Consider the following 23,368-nt stretch of genomic DNA (forward strand, 5'->3'; position numbering starts at 1 on the left):
AAACTTGCGGTTGTGAGTAATTAACTTTTGTCGATGAGTAATTAGCTAAGCTATAAGGAAAAAGACTCATACTGGGTACCATTATTGAAGCCCTGGAGAGAAAGAAATGGAAAAAGAACTGCAGGATTTGAAAACAAAAGCACAGCTGGAGACTTAAAATGCATTGTAAGGATGTGAAACACACAAGACCCTCAGAGCACAAAAGACACCTACCGGAAACCTCTGTGACTTTCACTAAAGCATAGCTCTCTTTCTCCTCCCTTGCCTCTTTTCACAGCTGCCTTCACCAAAGGCATGCAGTGCACTTTTAAAATGCGATTTGGTCTTATAAAGTCTCAGGCGCAGCATTATCTTGTTTCTTTTGTAGCAATAGTAATTGAACAACATCAAACTATTTAGAGTGTAACTATTTATTTATAAGAGATAGATATTTAGTCATGATAAAAAAATGATTGGTTGGCTGGTTATTTTCACCTGCATCTGACTCTACATCAGTGGTTCCCAAAATGGGGTCCGGGCCCCCTTAGGGGGCGCCAGATTTCACTTGGGCGCAATATGCTTTGAGCTCAAATAAAGATACATTAATTGATCAACTAATAATTGTATTATTTAAAGTTTTTTTTTTAAATAATATGCTTACAATGCCAATGCCAAGTTAGTTAAAATATTCTCTTGTGTAAAATAATAATTTTTTTTCACTACATCTAAATGTGCTTGTTAAAATAACAGCAAAATCAACTGGAAAGATGTAAAGGTTTGGGGGGTGCTCGGATTGTTGTATAGGAAAAAGGTTGGACCACTGTTGTACATTATAATGCTGATTATAAGTCTGTTTACCAAATAAGTAAATCAATAGAAAGAAATGCGGGTGATTCTCACGAAATCCAGACTTAGAAGGTGTCCAGCCTCAGATTTTTTTAAAAAGCCATGCATTGAAGCCAATTTTTTGCACATCTAAGATTAAAGTCTGAACTTACTCTAACCATTATTTTTAGAGGATTTAAAAAATATTTCCTATAAAATTATTTACATTATATATATTAAATATATGCATTTACAAACTCATGTAAAAGTTGTCTAGGTACTATGACAAACAAAATTTCAACTTTTATCTGGAGAGAAAAAATAAGAACTGCTTACCTAGTAGCCATCTTGTCATAGTCAATTATGTCCCTTCCAACTATTTTTTTTTTGTGAAAATGTTAGTTCATTGAGGGCTTAAACAATGATTGAAAATTGTTGCAGAGGATGAGAAAATTTTTCTTGGACACATTTATATTCCTTCCTTATTATTGTCTCTACATTTACCAATGATCACCAAATACCACATGTTTCTTTACTGTAAATGTTTATAACATGCACTGAAGCGTTTTATTTTTTTGATTTTTTAATTATAAATATTTCCAAAGAACCCAAATCCAGTCATGGACAGGTTGCGGTAATGAAAAATTTCCCCTTAAATGTGGAAAAAAACAACAAAATTGCTTTGTACGATGTCATTTGAAATCATGTGCAAAATAGTACGTAAAGAGAGGTTTGTAACTGTATGCTTCTGTTTTGAAACTCTTCCTTTGCATTTACTTTTTTAACCAAAATATTTCATGACACCTCATTTCGTGAGAATCACCCATATATGAGGGGCTCAAATAAAAAAGACACTAATTAACAAAAAAAAATTAAAATTACATTAACAGAATGCTCTCGGCACGTATTTTATGCTTATGAAAATACTTTTGCTTCAGATTTGCTGCCAAGGCCATTTAGAAATACTGGTTTGTTGGCAGAATCTGTTAAACGACAGGGTGATTTTTATGTACTTAGAGGGTTTTGCAGCAAAAGAATTGGTAAATAACAAAAAATTTGTAAAACCCAAAGAAATTACTAAAGCAACATTTTTGAAAATAAATCATTTCAAGACTAATAACCTTTTCATTGCAATTAAAGTGGAATTCTTGAACCTAAACCCAAAAATGGTCATTTACAAGAACACATGTCAGATGCACTTAAAGGGTTTGGCATCTGAACTCTTCATACATATTTATGAATTGTGTGATAAAAGAGCAAAGTGGAACTAGCAAAGCACAAGACAATGGTCAGACACAGTTTTTTTATTTGACTATTTTGCAGATTGCCACAATTAACCAATCCCAATTAAGAATTAAAAAACTGAGTAATAATGTCTTATATTATTATTATGAATCAGTGGACGGTATTTGGGAACAACAGACATGCATACCCAGCAAAAAAGACCCCCACTCCCCTTTTCTTCATAGCTCTATTCATGCTTCCTCAGAAACTCATTCAGGGAACAGATAAAGGCTGACTCAAGCCATCCATTCACTTATCTGCCATGCCATAAGATGTGAAGGCCAATTGCAGAGTCATTGTGGAAGGGACTCCAGGTTAAAATTCAAAGCAATTCATATATTCCCTTTCCTATTTCTATTTTCTCCCTCATTTCCTAATTTCTAAGTCTCTGAGTCAGAGCTAATTTACTGCGAATGTTAGATCACGGTGTCCATCACTTTCTCTGCCTCTCTCTTGCTATTTTCCCCGAGTCTTTCTACAGATGGTTTAAGGATTTTTTTTCTCCACAGCAGACAGTCACTTGAGAGACATGAAGGTCAATGGAGGTTCCATTGACTGCCACTGCAGCACTTGTTTTTATGTGTGTATGGGAGGCTGCTGATCCTGGCATTATGATGGATGATGAACTCACAACCAGGCTGTGTAGTAGAAACAGGGTTGTGCATCAGTGATATGGTCAGTAAATTTGATATCTACTGTACCTGATGCCATGGGACCTCATTCTGTCACACACAGTGTGTGTGTGTCTGTGTGTGTGTAGGTTTGACTACCATATTTTTGTAATTGTTCCCACAAAACAGTGAAAGCAGTCAAAAATGCAACTGCATAGACATCTAGGTGGTCCTCACTAATAAAAATCATATTTTGTTAAAATCATATTTTTTAATAATTCCAATAAGTGTAGGATTTAGGGGATAGGCAATATCACAAGTTTGCCCTGTTGTGAGAGTTGTCTTCAGTAATATAGTTATAGTATATCTCGTGCTAAAGCTCAGGAATATGTGATGGTAAAACACACAATAATGTGAAGTCGATCTCACCTTCTCAATTGCACGTATTGGTCACACCTTCAGCCTCAAACAGTCTCAGCGTGAGAATGAAGCTGTAGTCTTGTTAGGCAAAAGATTTACAGAAATAAAGAGAGAGATGGAACAAAGGTTGTACAACTCTAATGACGTCCAGATGGAGAAACCACAACTATCTGTAACTGAAGCTCAACTCCAATACTAAATACTTAGTATGAAACAATTATCAATAGAAACATTTCTGTTGGTTTTATACTCGTATTTAAAGGACTTTTAACTGTTGCAGTGAAAAAATACCAGGCCACCTAATGAAACATATCATGTTGCTCTCTTTAGGTACTGCACAGTGTGAATGATCAGGTCCAGTCTTCTCTCTACTCTGTGCTCTGCCAAAAAACAGCGATCATGATTTTAAAGGACAACACCCCAAACTGTTTTCCCACCACCATCTGGAAGTCTTAGCAAGGACCACAAAACTGACAAACAGCTTCTTCCCTATCCAAGTTCCTCAACAGCTGTGCCTGACCCTTCTGTGCAACAAACCATCCAACCCAATCCAACTCACCTACATACAATCCTTGCAAACCTATGATGCACACATTGCATGTTGTTTCAATGCACCTTAACCGAAGAGCATGACTTCATGTCTTAAACCAATAGTAAGTAAGCCAAAGAGAACTGTGATGAGGAATTTTTCTACACTGAAGGGATATTACACTGAAATGAATCAGACTCATCTGGGGCAACACAAACCCCTCTGGCTTTACATTTATTTATTTAGCAGATGGTTTTATCCAAAGCGAATTACCTTTTTTATATTAAGGGCTTTGCAGTTAAAGGCTCTCTAAGCGAATCTGCGAGACGTTAGTTATTGTTGACGTTTGAACTGTTTTCAAACAGACAGAGCGTAGCTAACTCCTCCCCCTCCCCCTCCCTTCCGTGCTTTCATGAACGCGCCCAACCCCCACCCCCAAATCCTTCTTGTCGTTTATTGGCTGGAATACTTTGTTTTGTTTTGTGCTGCTAGGTTTGGCCATTTGTTGATATTGCCGTTTGTGAAGCCTGGGCTGTCTACAGAGATCGCGTTTTTTTTACAGTTTGATCAGCGGACAGGCAGCAAGCAGATAGTGAGGAGATGTTTCCGGTATGTAACAAAAAATGTTTTATGGTCTAAAACGCTTCAATTCGCTTAGAGCACCTTTAATGTACATTCATTTTGCTAAATATTATCAAGAGATACATAGTTTGTGCTACATACAGTACAGCACCATTGTTAGTATACAATTGCCAATTCTATTCACTACTTTATTAAGATGATTTTGAAAGCAGAGATACAGGAAGTGGTCACAACTTCATGTCTGGCAAAAACTGTGGACCATGCTTTTGTTGACACTTTACTTTTTATTGAGAAGAGGGCAAATATATATACAAGAAGTCAGCAATATGATGAAATTTTGGTTTCTAAATACCAGTGTCAATTCCTTTATCTGTCACGTTATGGATTTTTTAAAGAACTTTCCCATCATTGAGCGAACAGGCTAACCTATGCAACCTTAAGTGTGTTAGGATACATGTGATGTTTCTGTACTTGCTGATTATGGAAAAAAAATGGAACAAATTTGCTTGCGGATGCAATGAATTACCATCCATATTGCAGTATCATATGTACCTCTAATCTGCCAGTATAAGCTCCAACCTATATAACCTCACTTGTTTTGTCAAAATTATCAAGAACCTAGTAGCACTGGTTTTTCAGTAAAGAGAGAAACACACCCAACTCTTTGTTCCTCTTAATAAAGTCTTTTCTGACACAGCACTGCAGATGCCAAGCACACTCTATAAATAATGTTTTATCTGGGCCATGAGCAGAGTCAGTGGCAGTCACTTTATGTATACAAGAGATGCACATCTCAATAAAGATCCATAAAAATCTCTCTTTAGGAAGAAATAAAGTTACCTCACTCTTCTAAGCTGTGACCAGGTCTGATCTATAGATTCTCAGTGCAATGATAAACAGATACATACTGTAGCAGGCACATACCTCATACTGCTGCCAAAACATGTCAAGGTATAACGAATGAATATTCCAAGGCCAAAGCCACCATAAAGCAGTGGGGTGGCCTACAGGGGCTGCTTTGGTCCCAATGCACTGATAAAATATCGAAAATCGACATTACTCAGACTTCTCACTCTGTAATAAGAATTAAATTAAAAACAGAATTTAATATTTGCAACTACTAAAGATTTCCACACGGTCATGTATTATTTCAAAGTGCTGCCTGTTATTACAATTCATAAAATGACAGGAAGATGAGACATTTCAAAAATTAACTTTACGAAGAATAAGATGTCGACACAGGTGCCTTATGCATGCAGCAGCATGTTGCTTTATTCACACATTCAAGATGATTCAACCTAAATATATGTTTTTAAAAACCGTCATGCTCACTAATGCAAAACAAATGTTTTTGGTAAAATGTTGAGTGAAATTAAAAGTAGAAAAGGAGTTACAGGGAAAGAGGTGACAAAGACAGACTGGATACTAAACCATGCTGACCCTTTGGATGAACTAAGACCTATGGGGCCCCAACATTCTCACCATCTCTCATTTTCTTACCCAAACTCTGAATGCCTCTGTGAACAGTCCCTGTAGACAGATCTGTGGTGAATATACAGCTTCAATAAATATGCCACATAATTCATAATCCCTTTTGCAGAAGAAAGAATGTATTCACTTTTAACCATTACAGAACCAGTAACAATATAGTACTTTCAGGCCAAAAAAAAGGTTGTAACTACATTACAACTTAACACTACTGTGGGGTTTCTCCCTGTCATCTGTAATACAAATCAGCAATCATACAGTCATATATAAAATATAAATATGTTTAAGTTCCAATATTTTTGTTCTGTTCATCCAAAACTCGCCTGTAGTTCCCATCTTGCCAATGCCTGTAAAGTAGGCTATTAACTAGGTCACTGAGTTCTGTAGCAGAACTTTCAACACTTTAAAAACAACCATACTAAACCAATAGTAGGACCCCATTTACGCTCTACGTACATGATAATAGAAATGAGAGAGAGATACGGAAAGACAGAGAGAGAAGAGAACATATAAAGATGATGCAATGAGTTCAAAGTCATGGAACACCTTGGAATTTATGACACGAGGAACATCTAGTATGCTACTGAATAACAACAGTGTTCTTCTTTCCGTGTACTTGACTGCAGACTCTTGAATGGTCAATGGTAAATAACCATGTCCAAGCTGAAATAACGAAATTTAGATAAACTAAACCCAACACTGCTGCAATGATAGACAAGCTTGGGGACAATGTAAGGGGAGCAGACAAACAGCCCGCGTAACAGGAGCTGGAGGTCTTTCCCACTCATGATCTGTGTCGGCAAGACGCAATTTCCAGCAAGTCCCGCTAAAACATCTGCTTTGATAAACATCGCCTCTGGCATTAAATGCACAAAACACGCTCATACAACACAGTTTCTCTCATTTATTACAATGCAAACTGAATGCTTTAAAAGCAAATATACAGGGTTTAATCAAGCAACCCTGCTCGCACATAAAGGGAATCACATCATAGCTAAGATGCAAATACACCCTGTACGTCTGATTAAAAATAATTTAGTAACGTTAGATCATTGCGTTAGCAGCGCGCAGCGGTCAAGGGTTCGATTTTGTGGAGAAAATATGAGGGACAAAAGCGGGTGTGCAGAGAAAGTCAGGCAACTTTTGGCATGCTGCTTGTTTAAGACTCATGGCATAAATACCTGTTATCCACAAAACTATATGACAAGCTGATCAGATGTCACTAATCAGTTAACAAGTCTGATAAATCAGCACCTAACTTAACTATTTAAGGAGTAGATCTGCTAAAATGCCTTTGATGGATCACACGAGATTCAACAAGACTCACCTTCCGCCGTTATTTCTCCTCCAGTAATCTGGAAAACACTTCCCAGAGCGTGCAAAACTAGAACAAATCCCACAAACACATCGATCGTGCTTGATCTCGCCATATCAGATATCCACAAAGACAAACGTTCTCGGTTTCTTTGCTTTGTAGTCACACAATATACGTGAAACAAATAGGTTTAAAGCCAGAGCATCGCGCGCTGCTTCTCGGACCGTCTGTGTGTTGCGCCCGCTGCTGCTGTCTACTGTGCAGCGACTGACTGACACACAGACAGACACGCGCGCACACACAGACACACACTCGTGTGATGATGCGAGAGGGGGTTGAGCTGTCTTCTTGGACTTTAGAACAAATGTTAAACAGTTAAAACAGTCATGAAGATCCAGTCAGGTATTTATCATGAAACATTCCACAAATACTGTCGTATTTACTACGGTAAACTGAAATGTTGTAAAATTCCTGCAATGTTTTTCTACCTATCTTAAGTAAATATTAAAGAATTCTAAAATATTTACTAGTTTATCAGTTTACTAGTTAATAGAGAACCGCATGCACATGCAACTGCAGTTGTGTGCTGACCCTAAACAATACTGTTAATGCATTCAGGGCTCTAGACTAACTTTTTGCACTGGTTGCACTGGTGCGCCTAACATTTTTTCATAGGTGCACCAGCACAAAAGTTAGGTGCACCCATTTGCATAATGTAATGACATATGTCTTAGTGTAATGACAAGTGTATAATGTATGAGTAGTATTGCATTGTATTGTCTTATTTATTAAGCAGTGTGGAACACATCCTTTTATGGACCTATGGTTTTGGAATAACTTTTCAGTGTGGATCCCATGTAAATTCCCATGTAAAACCCACATGACATAGCTTTCCACATGTGATCTCATGTGAAATTCATGTGGTTTTCTGTAAATAAAAGGACTACTTATTGAAACACTTCACAAGTTTAAAAATAACTAAAATAAAGTTACAAATAAAACTATAAATCTATAAAACGTAATCATCTCTTAACATAAACTACCCTTTCAGTTCATAGTAAAGTTAGCAAGAATTGACAGTACAGTAGATTCTTCCTTCTTTCCACCTACAGTATTCCTCACTTTCATCTTGTCCTCCTGGGGACCAACTGTATGCACAGTCAATTGGGTGGGGGGTCATTAATGTTTGGGACTGGCAGCGTTTTCCACACTGTCTGCCAAGCAGCTTCACCATGAGTCCCTCTAGAGGACTGAGACGCAGTAAACTGTGCTTGAGTGCTAACAACCCCCTCTGCTCTTTTAGACCAGGACAGGCATTCAGGCAGCCTAGCAAAAACATTTAAGGATGAAACATGGCACCACATTAGCATTCCAATTTAAACACCCTTACAGTGTCACATCAAGAGCCAAACCACATAGAAACATCGACTGAAACATTGGTCTTGGATCTGAGGACCTTGATTTATTGCGCTCGTGTTTATGACAGAACTAATCTGGTATGGGTTCAGGGTCTGCAAGATAATGTATTTAACTAAACCAGGTTCCCAGGAATGACATAAACGCTGTGTGAAAGTGCATCATCAGATGATTTTTTTTAATAATGTAAAACACAGTAAATAAAAAGTTAGTGGTGAGTCTTTTTACATGTAATGAGCCTGTGATGCATGTTTTGAGTAAATCTGTCAAAAGAGAATAAGAAAAATAAGAGCTCTGTCGGATAGCTTTAGATTTTCACAACACTGGCAGAGAATTTAACTTCTCTCATCACTCCTGTACAGCCAAAGAAAGAATGTAAATGTGTGTTTAATTTAAGTATACTTTGTGTAAAAATTGTACCCAGAAGTTAGCTAGCAAATCTGATGTAAACTCCTCTTGGAGATGTCTGGGGACATCCTCATTGGAAAAATAATGAAAAAAGACATTTTAGTTTTTCTTTAGGGATAAAGTAAATATTTATAATTAACTAAACGATTTAAACATTTACCCTTATGTTTTGTCCTGATTTTGAAATATTTGTTGATTTTCATGTGGTTTTATGTAAAACCCTCCTGGTCTCTCTGCTTTCATGGAAGGAACAGAGTTCTAGAAATTTAAAAAAGATGAAGAAATAAAGATTAAAAATGAAAGACAGGAATTTGAGACTGCACTAAATTATGGTGGCTACAGACTTTTATTATAAAGCTGAGAATCAGTATTGCAAATGTGTGTGTATGCTTGATAAATTATATTATAAAGACTCTTTGTTTTCATAGCACAGCAAAATTGATAATGAAATTATAAGTACAGCTTTCTTAATACAGTCACAGGCTGCAAAACAAAAACCACAAATAACGAACGATGCAAGAAGGAGCTCTAAACAATATCAAAACATGAACAAAGATAGTTTATGTAGTTCTCTATTTTCAGCAGTGTTTGACTTATATCAGCACAAGTGTGTCTTGTTCCAAAAAAGTTAATTTAAACAGATGGTACATTGTTGGGAATGGTAGCATTGTACATTTACTAAAGTAAAACCATTGATCTGACACTACAAAGGTTATTGGATTGTACACTGGACGTCTTAAAGTTTAACAAAAAAAAAGTTAATATGCATGTTTAATCTTTATATTAGAACATTGTGTTTTCCATGTGGTACAATTTCCAGAGGGAGAGACAATGTGTCAGGCGTCTTAATGCTGTTTGTGTGTGGAAGAGGTCCAGAAAGCTCCAAAACATCTTTGACCAAATCCAGTCAATGTTCAGTTTAAACGAAACAATATTGACTGACGACACCATCCTCTTTATAGAAGAATGACATGTCTTTAATGAGTTTATAAGCTCAACATGTCTTGCTCCAATAGGCAAGAGATGTAGAATTACAGATTTAAAAGACTTTAGGGTTTGTATTAAAATCCTCAGGTTCTTTGAAATTTACAGAATCTTCTATTGTGTTTTGGAACGTTGTATGTTGTCAAAGCACAATTTTTTACAGGACTTCAAAGAAAAACTGAACTCATTCGTGCTGATGTTTTTTTTCAACTGCAGAATTTAGTGAACTACTTAACTTGCCTTGGCTTATTGATTGTCTACCATTCAGAGTATAGCTTTCAATATTATTTATTGTCTGTCAAAATGCGGTCTGGCTAAATTCAACTGAAGACCAAGTGGTGACTGAACACTCATTTAAAGGAATGAAAATACAATTCTCCCAACCATAAAGAGAAAGATGGAAATCAGGCCATGAAAGCAACACATTTCTGAAATGGCACCCTGAGCACAAACTGCATTTGATAATTCTTTCCCCTTTTAATAGCACATTGTGGTCTTCTTTAAGTGCAATATTTACACAAGGCATGGTTTCATATTTTAATAGTAGACAAAAATAGAAGTAATCATTGATAGAAAGAAATAATAGAGGAAATGCTTTTCCCATTATGGAAGTGGATGCTACCAATTTATAAGCAAAGCACTTCTTAGGTTTAGCAAAATTAAAGCTTGGTATTATAAGTCAGCTATTGTATAGTATACAATATCACAGCATATGGAACAAGTTAAAGTTATTTTTATGAAACCTCCTTTTTATGAGCGATCAAGTTGAAATGACGTATTTTGTAAATTAAACATACTAATTGTATGTGATCACACTTCACTTCCCATGAGCTCTACTGAAATAAACAGAGTACTAAACCTTAAACAAGTACAGCCATGCTGTCAGTGAGGCTCAAATTAAGTTGAAGAAACTGTAAATCTGTAGGGACTGACGGCCAGTGTGTTTGTGTGATTGGTTTAGGCTTCAGAACTTCTGGAGCACTTGTAGAGTGGATTGGAGAAAGAAAGATTGGCTTCCTTTGAGATGGAGATCTAAACAGCCACACAAGCAAAGACAGGTGAGGATGAACGCATGAGATGCACTTAATATACTGTACAGTCTATTTACTGTAAGACATACTGGAACACTTGGGTGGCCAGAGAACACATCTTATTATTATGATCAGACATGGAGATTATTTTTATTTATGACTTGTCAGTGTTGGCTGCCTTCAGTTTTTTGTTACATCACATTCATGCATGTTTTAAAAGGGATTTTCATCCCTCCACCACAAATACAGCACAGAACTATAAATTAGCACCCAGATTGCATTATACACCACCAAGTTAGTCATTCAGGAGTATAAAAGTGTGTCTGGAATGGAACTGAATGGTTATTACGTTGACTATTTCATACCTTTGATTCGTCTCTCCATGGGTAAACACTGATGTTTAGCCGATGATGACCAGGCCTTCTGGGTTTAATGGCAAGGGAGGGCAGCTACAACAAGAATTCATTTGTTTAATTAAACATCAGCCAAAATAATAAAAATTTGTTTCAGTGCCTGTTCAAAGCACACTCGCTTATTACATTAAAACTGTAAAACTGACTAGACTGAGAAATACAAACAACTGGGAAATGTTTTGTTTTTACTGTCTCCCCTGCTGCACTTTAGACTGTAGGATTTACAGTATTGGGTAACAGCGAAATGTGGGGTCCACTTTTGAAATATGCCTGTTTTTTCTTATTGTATTTTATATAAAAGTGAACTGTATATTGCTTGTACAATACAGTAAGTTTAGCATGTAACACAAACATAGGAAAACAGGTCAATATTTTCCATCAGACCGGCTCTATCACACCTGCAAAGAGGTATAAATGACTGAATTCCCTGTTCATTCCCTAGAGAAAAAAAAGGTGTAAGTGGAAAAGAGTAATAGAGATGGGGCACAAAGATAGTCTGGGATGTTAGAGCGATAAATTTAACACATAAAACGCTTTATGAGAAAGGCTTTATTAGCAATCAGACTTATCATTGCATAATATGAATCTTCACAGAATACAAGCCTTCGAAAAAAGAAACTTTAACACGTATATTAAAATATATGACTGACCTTTCTTTGCACGTCACAAGCAGAGCAATCCAACACTTCATTGTCGATAAGCCCGGAGTCTCTGTTCAGACAAGAAGAATGCAGTGTACAAGCACATAAATCAGGGTAATATCAGTAATTATTCAATGTGAAGCAGTAATATCGACATCTTTAGACACATTCTGAAAACAGAAATGAAGACATCATATGAAAAAGAAAGGACTTACTTAAGTGAACGTCGTCTTTGAAATAAACAAAATAAAATGACTCCAGTGGCAAAGACCAAGAAGATCAGCACAATGCTCAAACCAATACTGAAAGCTGAGTATGTAAATAAACACACATGTTAAATAGCTACAAGCATTCATTTATAAAGATCAGGGCAGAAACAGGCAAAAGTACCACATATACACCTATTCCCTCACTTACCTAGTTTACTATCTGGTATAACCTGCGTTGTAGGAATTATTGGTTTTTGCCTTATATTGCAACGATTACCAGCCCACAGTGATGAACAACTAAAAACAAAAAGCAGGATTATTATTCAAATGGAATTTTGGCTATCCAAAGCCCTTAATAAAAAAGGAATAAATAACTGGATGAAAAGACGCTTGGAGGCATTCACATGTGCCTGTAATCTGCAATAGCCTTCCCTAAGCTCCTGTAATGAGGAAAAGACACGCACTGTCCCTTTCTTTCTCTTACATTTCCCTCCTTTAGTCCATTATGCATCTTTCACAGAATGCCTTTAAGCCATGCTACATTAAGAATAAGTTGCATGCCAGCACACACACACACACAAACACATAAGAGACTTCTCGTAATTCTCATAATTTATAAGTGATGACATCGTGACATTCATCATTTTAGGAGAAACAGTTTGAGGAGGAGGTGATAGAAAAGTTTATGTTTTCTGGCTTAAGCAGGGCTGTAATTACAGATGACATGCTTTGGCAGTCAGCTGAAAACACAAGTTTAAACTGAAGGACATGCCACTGATGCTCTTTGTTTAACAGTCTAACATTTTAATGTGATATTTCACTGGTACTCTATAAGATAATATGATTAATTCAAAGCCAAGATCTCCAGTAGGATCTTGTCCCTTAAATTGTTGGGGATTTTTGCCCTGTAAAAGAAAGAAAAGATCTTACCGTAGGCAATATATTTGAAACCCAATGAAAATAACAGTATCTTTGTCCTCTATGACAATCACACTTGTAACTCATAATTTGATTTCAGTTTAAAATTTGAGTATGATTGTGAGCTATAATAGAATATAGTGCTGGATTATAACACCAGCAATAACAGCATGGGGACTTTACATAAGTTTTATATACTTACATTTTCTCATTTTAAGTAAAAAAACATATAAGGTAAAAGAACTCAGACAGCAAAAAAATATATTTAAAAATATATTTTCAAAATAGACAAAAAATGGCCAAAAATATATGTGCCATGTTTTGTATATTTAGAAATATATAAAAACATTTTTAAAGCATTAAAAAATATATTTAGCATCCTATATATTTCAATCCAAGGAATATTCATGTCGCATTGGAAGAAAAACTTTGTTACGAACCTGTAAACAGTTTTAAAAAGGTTAAAATTAAATATATTTTCAACTTCAAAAATATACTTTATAAAATGTACTTGTATTCAGTATATATCTTTAAAATATATTTAGTCAAATAATAAATTTTTTGCCATATGGGATGTAAAATTAGAAATATATTTGCTTGCCCTTGAAATACATTTTGAAATATATGTTGATATATAAAGGTTAAAACTAAATATATTTCCAAATTTAAAAATATATTCAATTGAGCATAACATTCTACAAAATGTATTTAGCATATATTTAAACAGTGGCGGAGCTAGACTTTTAAAACTAGGGTGGCAAAGGGGTGGCAAGGTATTATTTTGGGGGGTCAATATACAAAGTGTTCAATTACACTAAAAATAAAAACAAGCGGCGCCTCAAGAATCGACAGCGGGATTACGTCAAAGTACTGCGAGAGCGATTCAGGAAATTATACGGAGGAGTTTACTTTTAAGTTGCTCTCGTGGAACTTTGACGTCACCGGCTGTCGGTTCTTGCGGCGTCGCATGAAGTTGAACAAGCCTAATGAAAAGTGTAGCAGCGCATTAACGTCCGCTGGGAGATTTGAGAAATGTTCGTAAAAATCAAACAGTGTAATGTTTTCAGCGGGGTGGCAACAGGGGTGGCAAGGACTTCGTCTGGGGTGGCAATTGCCACCCCGATTAGCCCTCTGGCTCCGCCACTGTATTTAAAATATATTTTTGGCCAGAGAAATTAATTTTTTTGCCTTATGGAAAAACTTGGTAACATCTAAAATATTTTAATATTTTTAACTTAATTTTCTTTTTAATTTTTTACTTTTTAAGTTGATTCATCTTTTACTGAACTACAGTAAACTGAATGAATGTACTTTTTGAGAAACTTACAAGCATATTGGCCCATTCTCCGTTACTAAACATATTCCCCCGTTGAGACAGTACCCAGACGGACACTCTGTAGAAAAAACACATCATTCAATTGTATAATTATGATGTATAATAAAATAATCATTATAATGAACGATCACATCCTATAAGGATCTCACTTCCCACGATTCATTTACCCAGTCGTAGCAGCATTGTGGTTAAGGTTCTGGGATGGCAGCCAAAGGTTCCAACCCATTTAGCGATAACCCATAACAAGAAAGTTACAGTGTGTCCGCATTAATAATGTAACCTTGACAAAGACACTTAACCCCCGTGGTGCTTTAGGAGCACAGTTCCCTTAACAACTGTTATTGTAGTATCCTAAAAATTTGCCTACTACATGAGAAGCAATATATTACTTTAATGCAATGTATTTTAAGCTGATCATAAATTTTGGGTACTAAAAGGCACTCATTAAAGAAATTACTGTTAGTCAGATTAGGTTAAAGATTTGATCTACATCTATTTCTGATACTTGATGTCTGGATGTCTTTTACAATTTCCTTCCCCAAAACATGCAGATGTTAAACAGAAAACTTATATAATAGAAAACTTAATTTAAACATAATTCCTAAAAAAATAGTTAGTTTAACTGATAACATGCTTTGTTGTCACATTATTGCTTATAACACTAGCTAAGTCCAATTGGCAGTTATAAAAAAAAGCAATGAAGAGGTAAGAGTTCATGGTACTTTGAGAACTGCAGTAATTTGTTTCAACTGAGTCAAGATGAGGTTATATTGCTAAAAAAGATAAAACTGACGAAAACAGTCAAATGTGATCTTGTAGTGTGTAATATACGACTATGCAAAACCTTCTGAAGAATTCCACCATGACATAGTTCCTAATCATAAAAATTTATATGGGGTGATTTCCCGGACAGGGATTAAGATCCCAGACTAAAATGCATGTTTGAGCTTCCTTAATTCAAAAAATCTTTGTTTTAAAAAATCTATCTCAAAATGCACACCAGAATTTTTTTTTTTTGTAAGGTATGTTTGTAAAAACAACTTAAATGTCCAAATATAACTAATGCCTATTCCAATCCTGGATTAATCTAAACCCTGTCTGGGAAACTGCTCCTATGTGTACCTGCCAAAAGGCTGTTATTTAAGGACGAACCAGTGGAAAAATTATATCGAATTGACAGTTTTAAAGGCACAGCAGCAAAATGGTCATAAAAAAATAAATAATGACAGTTTATTTGTGCATGACAATTCAAAGATGTATGATACAAAAATTTAGCTTAAAAATCAAATAATAAAACATATTTAATATGACCTCTTTAAATAATTTAGTGAATGAACAGCTGAGTCTTACCATAACAGCTGGACTCATCCGAGTTAAAAGATGAGCAGTCTACAATACCATCACATCGTCTCTGATATGCTATACAGTTGTCTGTCACCTCACACACCAATTCCCCATCAGCACATTGCCTAATGGCTATTTGAAAAGAAAGACGGAGAGAGATAAAAGATAGACATGTTAAAGATAAATGTAAAGTGCACTCTTGGGACAGTAAAGACAAAATTGCTCTGTTTGCTATGGGGACAAGAAATGTATAAGATGAATATGAGTCAAAGGTCTAGAATGTTACATTTTATTGAAGTCCCACTGTTGGGAAAATCAGGTTTTTATTGTTGTATATGTCCGTGTGGTGTTTTAAATATGTTTGAAGCAAGCCATGGGCAAATTCATCATTTAACACCACTGTCTCATTCCCGTGGTTTAAAATCGCCTTGGTCACATTAACACAGTTGAACGAGTGAATCAGTAGTTCGAGTCATAGATATTATGTTTGGATGCCTCATAGACTCTGCTGCTTTAGGTCTGCTTCTGTGCTGCTCACACGTGAAGGGTGAGCGCTGTAACCTGTCAACATCAGTGCATAAAGATTAGTGCTGCAATCGTGCAGTTCAGGTATGCATTGTGTAAAAATCAAACATTTACATATACATATATATCTATCATGGTCTATGATCCGAGGACCATAATGGTCCGAGGAGGTGAGAAATAGTGGAAACAGGACTAATTTGCATATTCTTTGATCCGCGTACAAAATGTGACAGGTAAAACTTTTATATGCTATTATGATGCTCAAAAATTATACAAGTCTTGACTACAGGGAGTTTTTTTTGCAAAATTGCACAAAAGCATAAAATTTGATTATGTTTCAACACATAAATAAAAAGAACAACAACCTTTCATCCTGACTTATGTGTGTTGTCACCAAATGCAATACTCAGACTGCAGAAGCAATCTCTGTGGACTCTGTGTCCCCGACAGGTGATTGGCAGACTGCGGGTGAATAACACACTTTAAAATAGTGACTCGCTCAGGACAGTTTGGGAGAGTTGCTTGTTGTTGGCATCTGCTCATGGGTCTACCTGATCGCTTTTTGGATATGAAGGACACGAAGACCATCGCCACACTCAAGGAATTCTTTAAAATGTGTAGACATTACTTGACTACACCGCAAATAGAGCAATTTTGCCATTATTGTCCCTATATTTATGGAGGGCAATGTATAGATGTAGAGTATACATTTATGTATGTATATATCTATACATAACAAGAACTGTGTCTTTGGTCTTTCATTTCCTCACTATGTTCCTCACAGTGGACACCGACAGCTTATATCTCTGCCATAACTTTTTGTTCCAATGAATCAGTGCTAAGTAGTTACAGGTATTCAAATCAACAAAATGATAAGGGTGCCCAAATTTATCCACCTGTCTTATTTGGTTTTGATGCATATTGCACATTTTCTGTTAATCCAATAAAATTCATTTCACTACTAAAATATTACTGTGTCCTTCAGTTATTTGATAGATCAAAATGAAATTGCTGATCCAAACACCTAAATATTTATACATTAAAATCATGGAATTTGTCAGGCGTTCCTAAACTTTTGCATACGACTGTATATACATATGCATGAACTATATTAAAAAATGTACACATGTGCACGCTTAGGTCTTACGGCATCCATGCTCATCTTCTCCATTGGGGCAGTCTGAAACCGCATCGCAACGAAGCAGTGCTGGAATACAGGTGTTGTTCCTACAGCTGAATTCCCCCATCTCACACTCTGCTTGTGGAGGCACAGTTCCAGGATCCTCACTTGAACACATGTCCTCATCCGAGCGGTCAAGACAGTCCACCTCGCCGTCACAATGCCAGCTCAGTGGTATACATTCAAACATATACAGACACTGGAACTGTTCCATGTGGCATGTTATTGGGATGGGGGTCACTGCAGCTAAAACAAACAGAAACAAATTGGTAAGACTTCAAGCTGGGTACGGGAAGACGAGGAAGGGGAAGAAGAAAAGAACCCAGTTAAGTACCTCCTACAAGACATTCTCTTGTAAATGAGAGATCATCTATAGCAATAACTGTCCACTGGTTGGCTCCAGCTTCGGCCTCAATGCTGACTTTAAACGGTGATACGTTGGATAGGATCACATTAGCATAATTCCAGGTGTCTCCATGGTTGTCACAGGTTGCCCATATTAACAGGTGTCTTCCATTGTGTCCCACCGTATACACCTGAAATACAGTACCCAGAAATCATTATGCAACTTTTATATTCGTGTCATTGAGCTCATAACTCTGGAAAACTCTTGACCTCTTTAAAGATTATATTTTATAAATAGTAACAAAGACGGTTCTTAGACTAGCAGAAATACTTACTACATAACATATGGCATGTATTTTATGCCTGCTGCATGTGTAAAGGGTTAAATATATCACCTTTTGTAAAATATGTTTTTGTGTTTTTTTGTTTGTTTTGCAGCATAACACTTTATTTTGCAATCTCACCTTCAGCGTACCCATGTGATGTGAGCCGTACATGTGGTACCAGAAGCGCAGATGACAAATACCAACACTAGCAGGAAATTCCTGTTTGGTTATTAACCTGGCAAGATCTCCCTCTCTCTGGGCGCTAGAGTTCACATACAAGTAACCCCCTCTTCCATCTAAAAGAGTAAACAAACACAAAATATTAAATCAAAATTGCTTTTTAACTAAAATCTAATTGAAAGTGTTTTTTATGTGGTTAAATGCATTTATAATAATTGGTTTCATTTTACTCTTTATATTAGCAAATGCCATAGGTTATAGATAGAGGTTTGTTGGAACGATCTTGTCCAAAGCGACTCAATACTAAGCAAAACTGCAATTTCCTTGACTCTGTGCCTGCCATAAAAAAATCTATATTAAGTTCATTAGACTAAATCAAAGAAATATGAGAGAGCAAAAGCACAAATAAAATAATCTACAATAGACACTTTCATTGTTTGACACTGATCTCTCAGTGTAAAGTATGCATAATGGCCATGAATAAGTCAATGGCAGTCTATCCACTGTATATAGCAAAAAATCTGATCACGGGATGTAATTGGAAAATTGCTCCAAGCGCTTGGATTTTAAATTATGCAATGATTAATGAGTCAGACGAAATTTCATAACATCTTATAGGAAACATCTACAAAATGCAGTAGAAATAGAATAATCTGGACAGAAAGCAGTATATCTTGATTAGTCTGATATACAGTACATGGCGTGTTCAAACCCTGGTAAATGTAACATATCGCTCTTAGGGACGTACTACAAGCAGAGGCGGCCTTAGCTATGTTTCAACCGTTTCAATTGAAACGGGCCCCGCCCTAAAGGAGGGCCCCAGCCCGGCGCAAGAATGTTTGAATGTGGGGCTATGATTCCTGCACGGGGGAGCTCACATTGTCAGTGCCTGTGGATGTTAAGCAATCACATATCTTTCATTTTAAATCAATTAATTTCTGCTCTTTATTTTCTCTCGGACGTTCATACGCGCTTTAGCCTGTAGAAATCTGATTATTAATATGAAATGAATGTATTTTATAAAAAAAATATAGAACTGCATTAATATTTATTATATGTCATTTAAATTATTTTTAAAAGTAATTTCTTTCATTTTTATAAATCAATGTAGAATCGTTTACAGCAGCATCACAGTGCTTCATAAAAACTCTAAGAAAACGTGCACATGTGGATAATTCTAGAGGTTTAATTATTCTTTAGCATCGGGATCACTAGACGAGAGCTTAATAGCCTTATTTTTGTGAAAACCGACATTTCTTAAATGTGTTACCTGTCGTAGTTAGCCCGTGCGCATTCATTCCGACAAATTTTCCGTCACAAATGAAGAGAATATCAATTTGAAGTACTCATCGCTATATGCCCTATTTATTCCCTTCAAATATCAGAGCTGTGCAGAGAGTTGCGCAATTGTGTCTCATTGCGTGACTGTGACCGCTAAAATACACTTGGAGAATAGAGCAATGAAAGCAACGTCATTTTCATTTTATCTGGAGTGAAAGTTTAAGCGGCTCCCTTCCCGAAGTTCCCTTCAAGGGCGCAAAAACGCAGTTTTGAATTCGACCATGCTCTCTCTCATCAGGCTTGTCTGTGCAAGTGCGATTCCAGGTTTTTAATAATACATTATTTTAGGGACTGATTTCAATGGGGTTTTTTTTAAATAATATTATTGGATTTTATACTAACCTTAATGCAGTATTTAATTGTATTTAAAATATGTGTATAACATCTGTGTGCATTTACTGACTGCCTTTAATATATTTTGTGCATGACGGCATTTTCCTCTAACGCAACATCCACACAATGTTCCATTAAATGAACATAATGACCAAGAACTTTAGATAAATGAGGGGTGATTTTTTTTACAGTGGCTTGGAAATCGTCTATTTTTGTTTTGCTCCCGCATAACAATGTAAACTGTTTTTATAATAGCCTATTGAACATAGATGCCGTCAGCTCTCGTTCAGATTTTTATTGAGCACGAGGTGACAAAATCGCTGGACAAAGATGAACTTATCAGGGAATTCTCAGCACCCAAACACAGAAAGGTGGATTTCTAATAAGGTTTAGGTGAAATCTACGCTCGCCGCCAGGTGAGCTGTCTACGGTGCTGAAAAAACGCGGAGCCCATCCTTATTTATAAGTTCGGTTCAGTGTCAGTCAGACACTTGTCTTGTTTGCTTTTGTTAAATAATTCAAGTTGAGGGGATGTTTGAGATGTTTTTTTTTAAAGTCAGCCCAGACAGCTGAAAATATACTGCGCAAATCAATTAAGCAGAGAATTTAGCGTCCATGAAAGGGCGAGGCAACTATAATTGTATAGTTGTAATTAAATAAGGTTGGATCATTTCTTTTGAGCTGCCTGTTCGTGAAGCTAAAAGTGCACGTAATAAAATAATATACCATTGATGCAAACCAACAGGAATCCTTGCTTTTTGCTCTATTATGCTTATGTTTTATGTGGGTAGGGCCTCCTATTAGTTATTGAAACGGGCCACCAGATGCTTAAGGCCGGCTCTGACTACAAGATGGATTTTAAAGTCACTTCACAGCCAATAGAGTCTGTGTGATGTATGAGGACTGTTGAATCAGTAAGACATTTATTTCAACACACACTAAACTTTATATTTAGCCATTATACTGCAACTTTTCTGCATTCAGTTTTTTTCCAAGTCACATCTTTCTCAACTCCCACCTGCTCAAAGCTTAAAATAACAAAAAGCTTCAAGACAGCATCTGTAGGCTATAATTTATTTTTAAAGTATTACTAACTAGGGCTGTTGTCAGCTGATGGTCCTGTCCCATTAAACATTCGGCCATGGCCTATATCCCAGTCAAAGTCATCAGTAGGATCCTGAGACAGTTGACATGTTTCCTCCCAAAGACCTTCAGGCATATCAAAACTACAACCTCCTGGAACGGTCACTGGTGGACCCAATGAGAAGATGTTAGCTCCACAAAAAAGGAAAATAATAAACAAAGTGAATCCTATGTTTCAAAATTGGCTGGATTTAGATGTTAATACAGATGTACTTACAGCAGTCCATCTCATCTGACTCATCTGAACAGTCTGCTTTACCATCACACACCAAATGATACTCAATACAGTCTCCATTATTACACACAAAATCTGTGGGAGCAGGACATGAACCAGGAAGTACAGCTTCTGAAAGACATGGAAAAAATCTGTTTAATTTTTATATTGGTTCCACATCTAATCTTGCAGTTACTCATACAGGAAAAGAGTTTTCACATGGTAGAAGAAAAACGGGTATTATCCCATAAATACATTTTAAGTAGAGGAGCCTTGTCACATAATTTTTCATAAAAGAGTGAGCTCTCTTGACCCACACCAGTAAGTAACATTAAGAACACTCTAGCAACCATACTGTATAATTTGCAACATTTTAACAATCAGAGCACCTTAGCAACCACTCCAATGCCCTGGCAACCACTCTTATCACTTTTGCATTGTGATTGGGACTTTTGTACACACAAAATCTGGTAATGAAAATGCCATTTAGATATGGAAGTATATATTTAGAAAACAATTGTTTTAATGAATTCAATGGATTTATCGAATACCATGACCTCCATACAGTACATCACTACAATGACTGCCACCCATGCATACTCATTGTTAAGTCACACACTCCTGAACCCCCATCTGCCAAAAAAGTAATCTAATAATTTTTTGTAAGAATATAAGAATATTTTTCCTTTACCTACAGAAGGCCTTTATTAAACACCCCTGTAGCCGTGTGGATTAGTTCTATGAAGGATGGATGCACTTTTTTGAGGTTGAAAGTCATGGACGCTGTTTTCTTGGAAGTTTAAAAACTGTTTAAAAACTTGGAAGAGCCGGACATTTCCTAAAATTTCTTAAATTGTGTAAGCCTGAAATATGATGTACATATGTTTCTCGGATGGCTTGAGGGTGAGTTAATCATGGGGTAATTTTCATTTTAATCCAGTTCTGTACAAATATCTTTATATAAAATAAACATTTTATTTTCAAGATTCCTATTTTCATGGGAACAGCTTCTTTGTGAAAAATGTAAAAATAATCTTTTCACTATTGCATTTCTCCAAACACTTTGAAAGAGCTAAAGAGAGTTTAAACCATCAACACAAGTTAAAGTCACGGTATAGAGAAATAGCTGTGAGTGAGATGTGTTATAACTTATGCATCTGGCATACAGTACATTTAAAAGCTTAAAATCAAAAAAGGCTCAGAGAAATCAGCACTAGAAAACCAATAGTAAGACAGCCAAGCAAACTGGTGTTTACACTTTAATATTAAATTATAGTCTGATGAAAGCAATGGCAAATTATCAAATTAAAAATATATTTGCCTAAAAATGTTTTGCTTTATGCCTCTGAAGACATAATTTCAGAATTATGCATTGGTTTTAAATGTTAAACTAAACACAGTATGTATTCTAAACACAGATTGAGTTTGACATCTCTGTTTTGCAAACTTAGTCCTACTAAAAGAACCACAATACCAAGGGTAATTGCTGTGATTACAAGTGTCAGTATGTAAATGAAATCTGACATTTTCCATGTTAATCCTGAAAATTAAAAGGGGGACTTATTCCGTAATTTAGTGTTCCTCCCTGATGTCTTGTCAGAATTAGCAAATCAATTCTCATCCAATTAAGAGGTGATGTTGCCTTTCATGAGGCACTGTTGAGGACAAGCCTCAGGGTCCTGCTGGTCATGCTTATGCATGAACGTTAAGTAAAAGAGACTCGTGGGAAATAAATGTGGAGATGAGAACTTCTTTTCTCCTGGGCACCTATAAATCTCCTGCATGCACTTCTTGTTTACTATGGGCCTGACTCTGAAACACCTTATTATGCTTACACATGCTTACACTATCTCAGAGTGTCAGATGTGTAATCTCTTTAGATTAACTTTTAAGATCCACAAAGGCTCAAAGGTATTGTTACAGCATGTACAGTACTAGTACATAGACACACCCATTATGCAATAACTTAACCACAACTTTAATCAAAAAAGCACTTTCTTAAAATCTATTAAAAATAAAAATGGGGCGGCACAATGGGTAGCACTGTT

The 23,368-nt window shown here is 36.1% G+C and overlaps 2 protein-coding genes across 3 annotated transcripts in view; both read right to left on the reverse strand.

Moving 5' to 3' along the window:
• plxdc2b (plexin domain containing 2b) overlaps nucleotides 1-7,300 on the reverse strand; it is a 56,118-nt gene extending 48,818 nt beyond the window's left edge. For both annotated transcript variants that reach the window (XM_065289324.2, XM_065289326.2), the window contains exon 1: nucleotides 7,046-7,300. In XM_065289324.2, coding sequence (XP_065145396.1) covers nucleotides 7,046-7,148 — 103 coding nt within the window. In that variant the 5' untranslated portion in view covers nucleotides 7,149-7,300. The remainder of the gene's footprint in view (nucleotides 1-7,045) is intronic.
• A 1,895-nt stretch (nucleotides 7,301-9,195) lies between these two features.
• malrd1 (MAM and LDL receptor class A domain containing 1) overlaps nucleotides 9,196-23,368 on the reverse strand; it is a 42,142-nt gene continuing 27,969 nt past the window's right edge. The window contains exons 22-33 of the mRNA XM_065289323.2: nucleotides 21,324-21,452; nucleotides 21,059-21,211; nucleotides 18,248-18,405; nucleotides 17,773-17,974; nucleotides 17,406-17,684; nucleotides 15,740-15,865; nucleotides 14,381-14,447; nucleotides 12,344-12,432; nucleotides 12,142-12,235; nucleotides 11,936-11,996; nucleotides 11,238-11,321; nucleotides 9,196-10,873 (exon numbers count right to left, since the gene is read on the reverse strand). Coding sequence (XP_065145395.1) covers nucleotides 10,799-10,873; nucleotides 11,238-11,321; nucleotides 11,936-11,996; nucleotides 12,142-12,235; nucleotides 12,344-12,432; nucleotides 14,381-14,447; nucleotides 15,740-15,865; nucleotides 17,406-17,684; nucleotides 17,773-17,974; nucleotides 18,248-18,405; nucleotides 21,059-21,211; nucleotides 21,324-21,452 — 1,517 coding nt within the window. The 3' untranslated portion in view covers nucleotides 9,196-10,798. The remainder of the gene's footprint in view (nucleotides 10,874-11,237; nucleotides 11,322-11,935; nucleotides 11,997-12,141; nucleotides 12,236-12,343; nucleotides 12,433-14,380; nucleotides 14,448-15,739; nucleotides 15,866-17,405; nucleotides 17,685-17,772; nucleotides 17,975-18,247; nucleotides 18,406-21,058; nucleotides 21,212-21,323; nucleotides 21,453-23,368) is intronic.

Source organism: Paramisgurnus dabryanus, chromosome 2 (genome assembly GCF_030506205.2).
Source record: "Paramisgurnus dabryanus chromosome 2, PD_genome_1.1, whole genome shotgun sequence".
NCBI lineage: Eukaryota > Metazoa > Chordata > Actinopteri > Cypriniformes > Cobitidae > Paramisgurnus > Paramisgurnus dabryanus.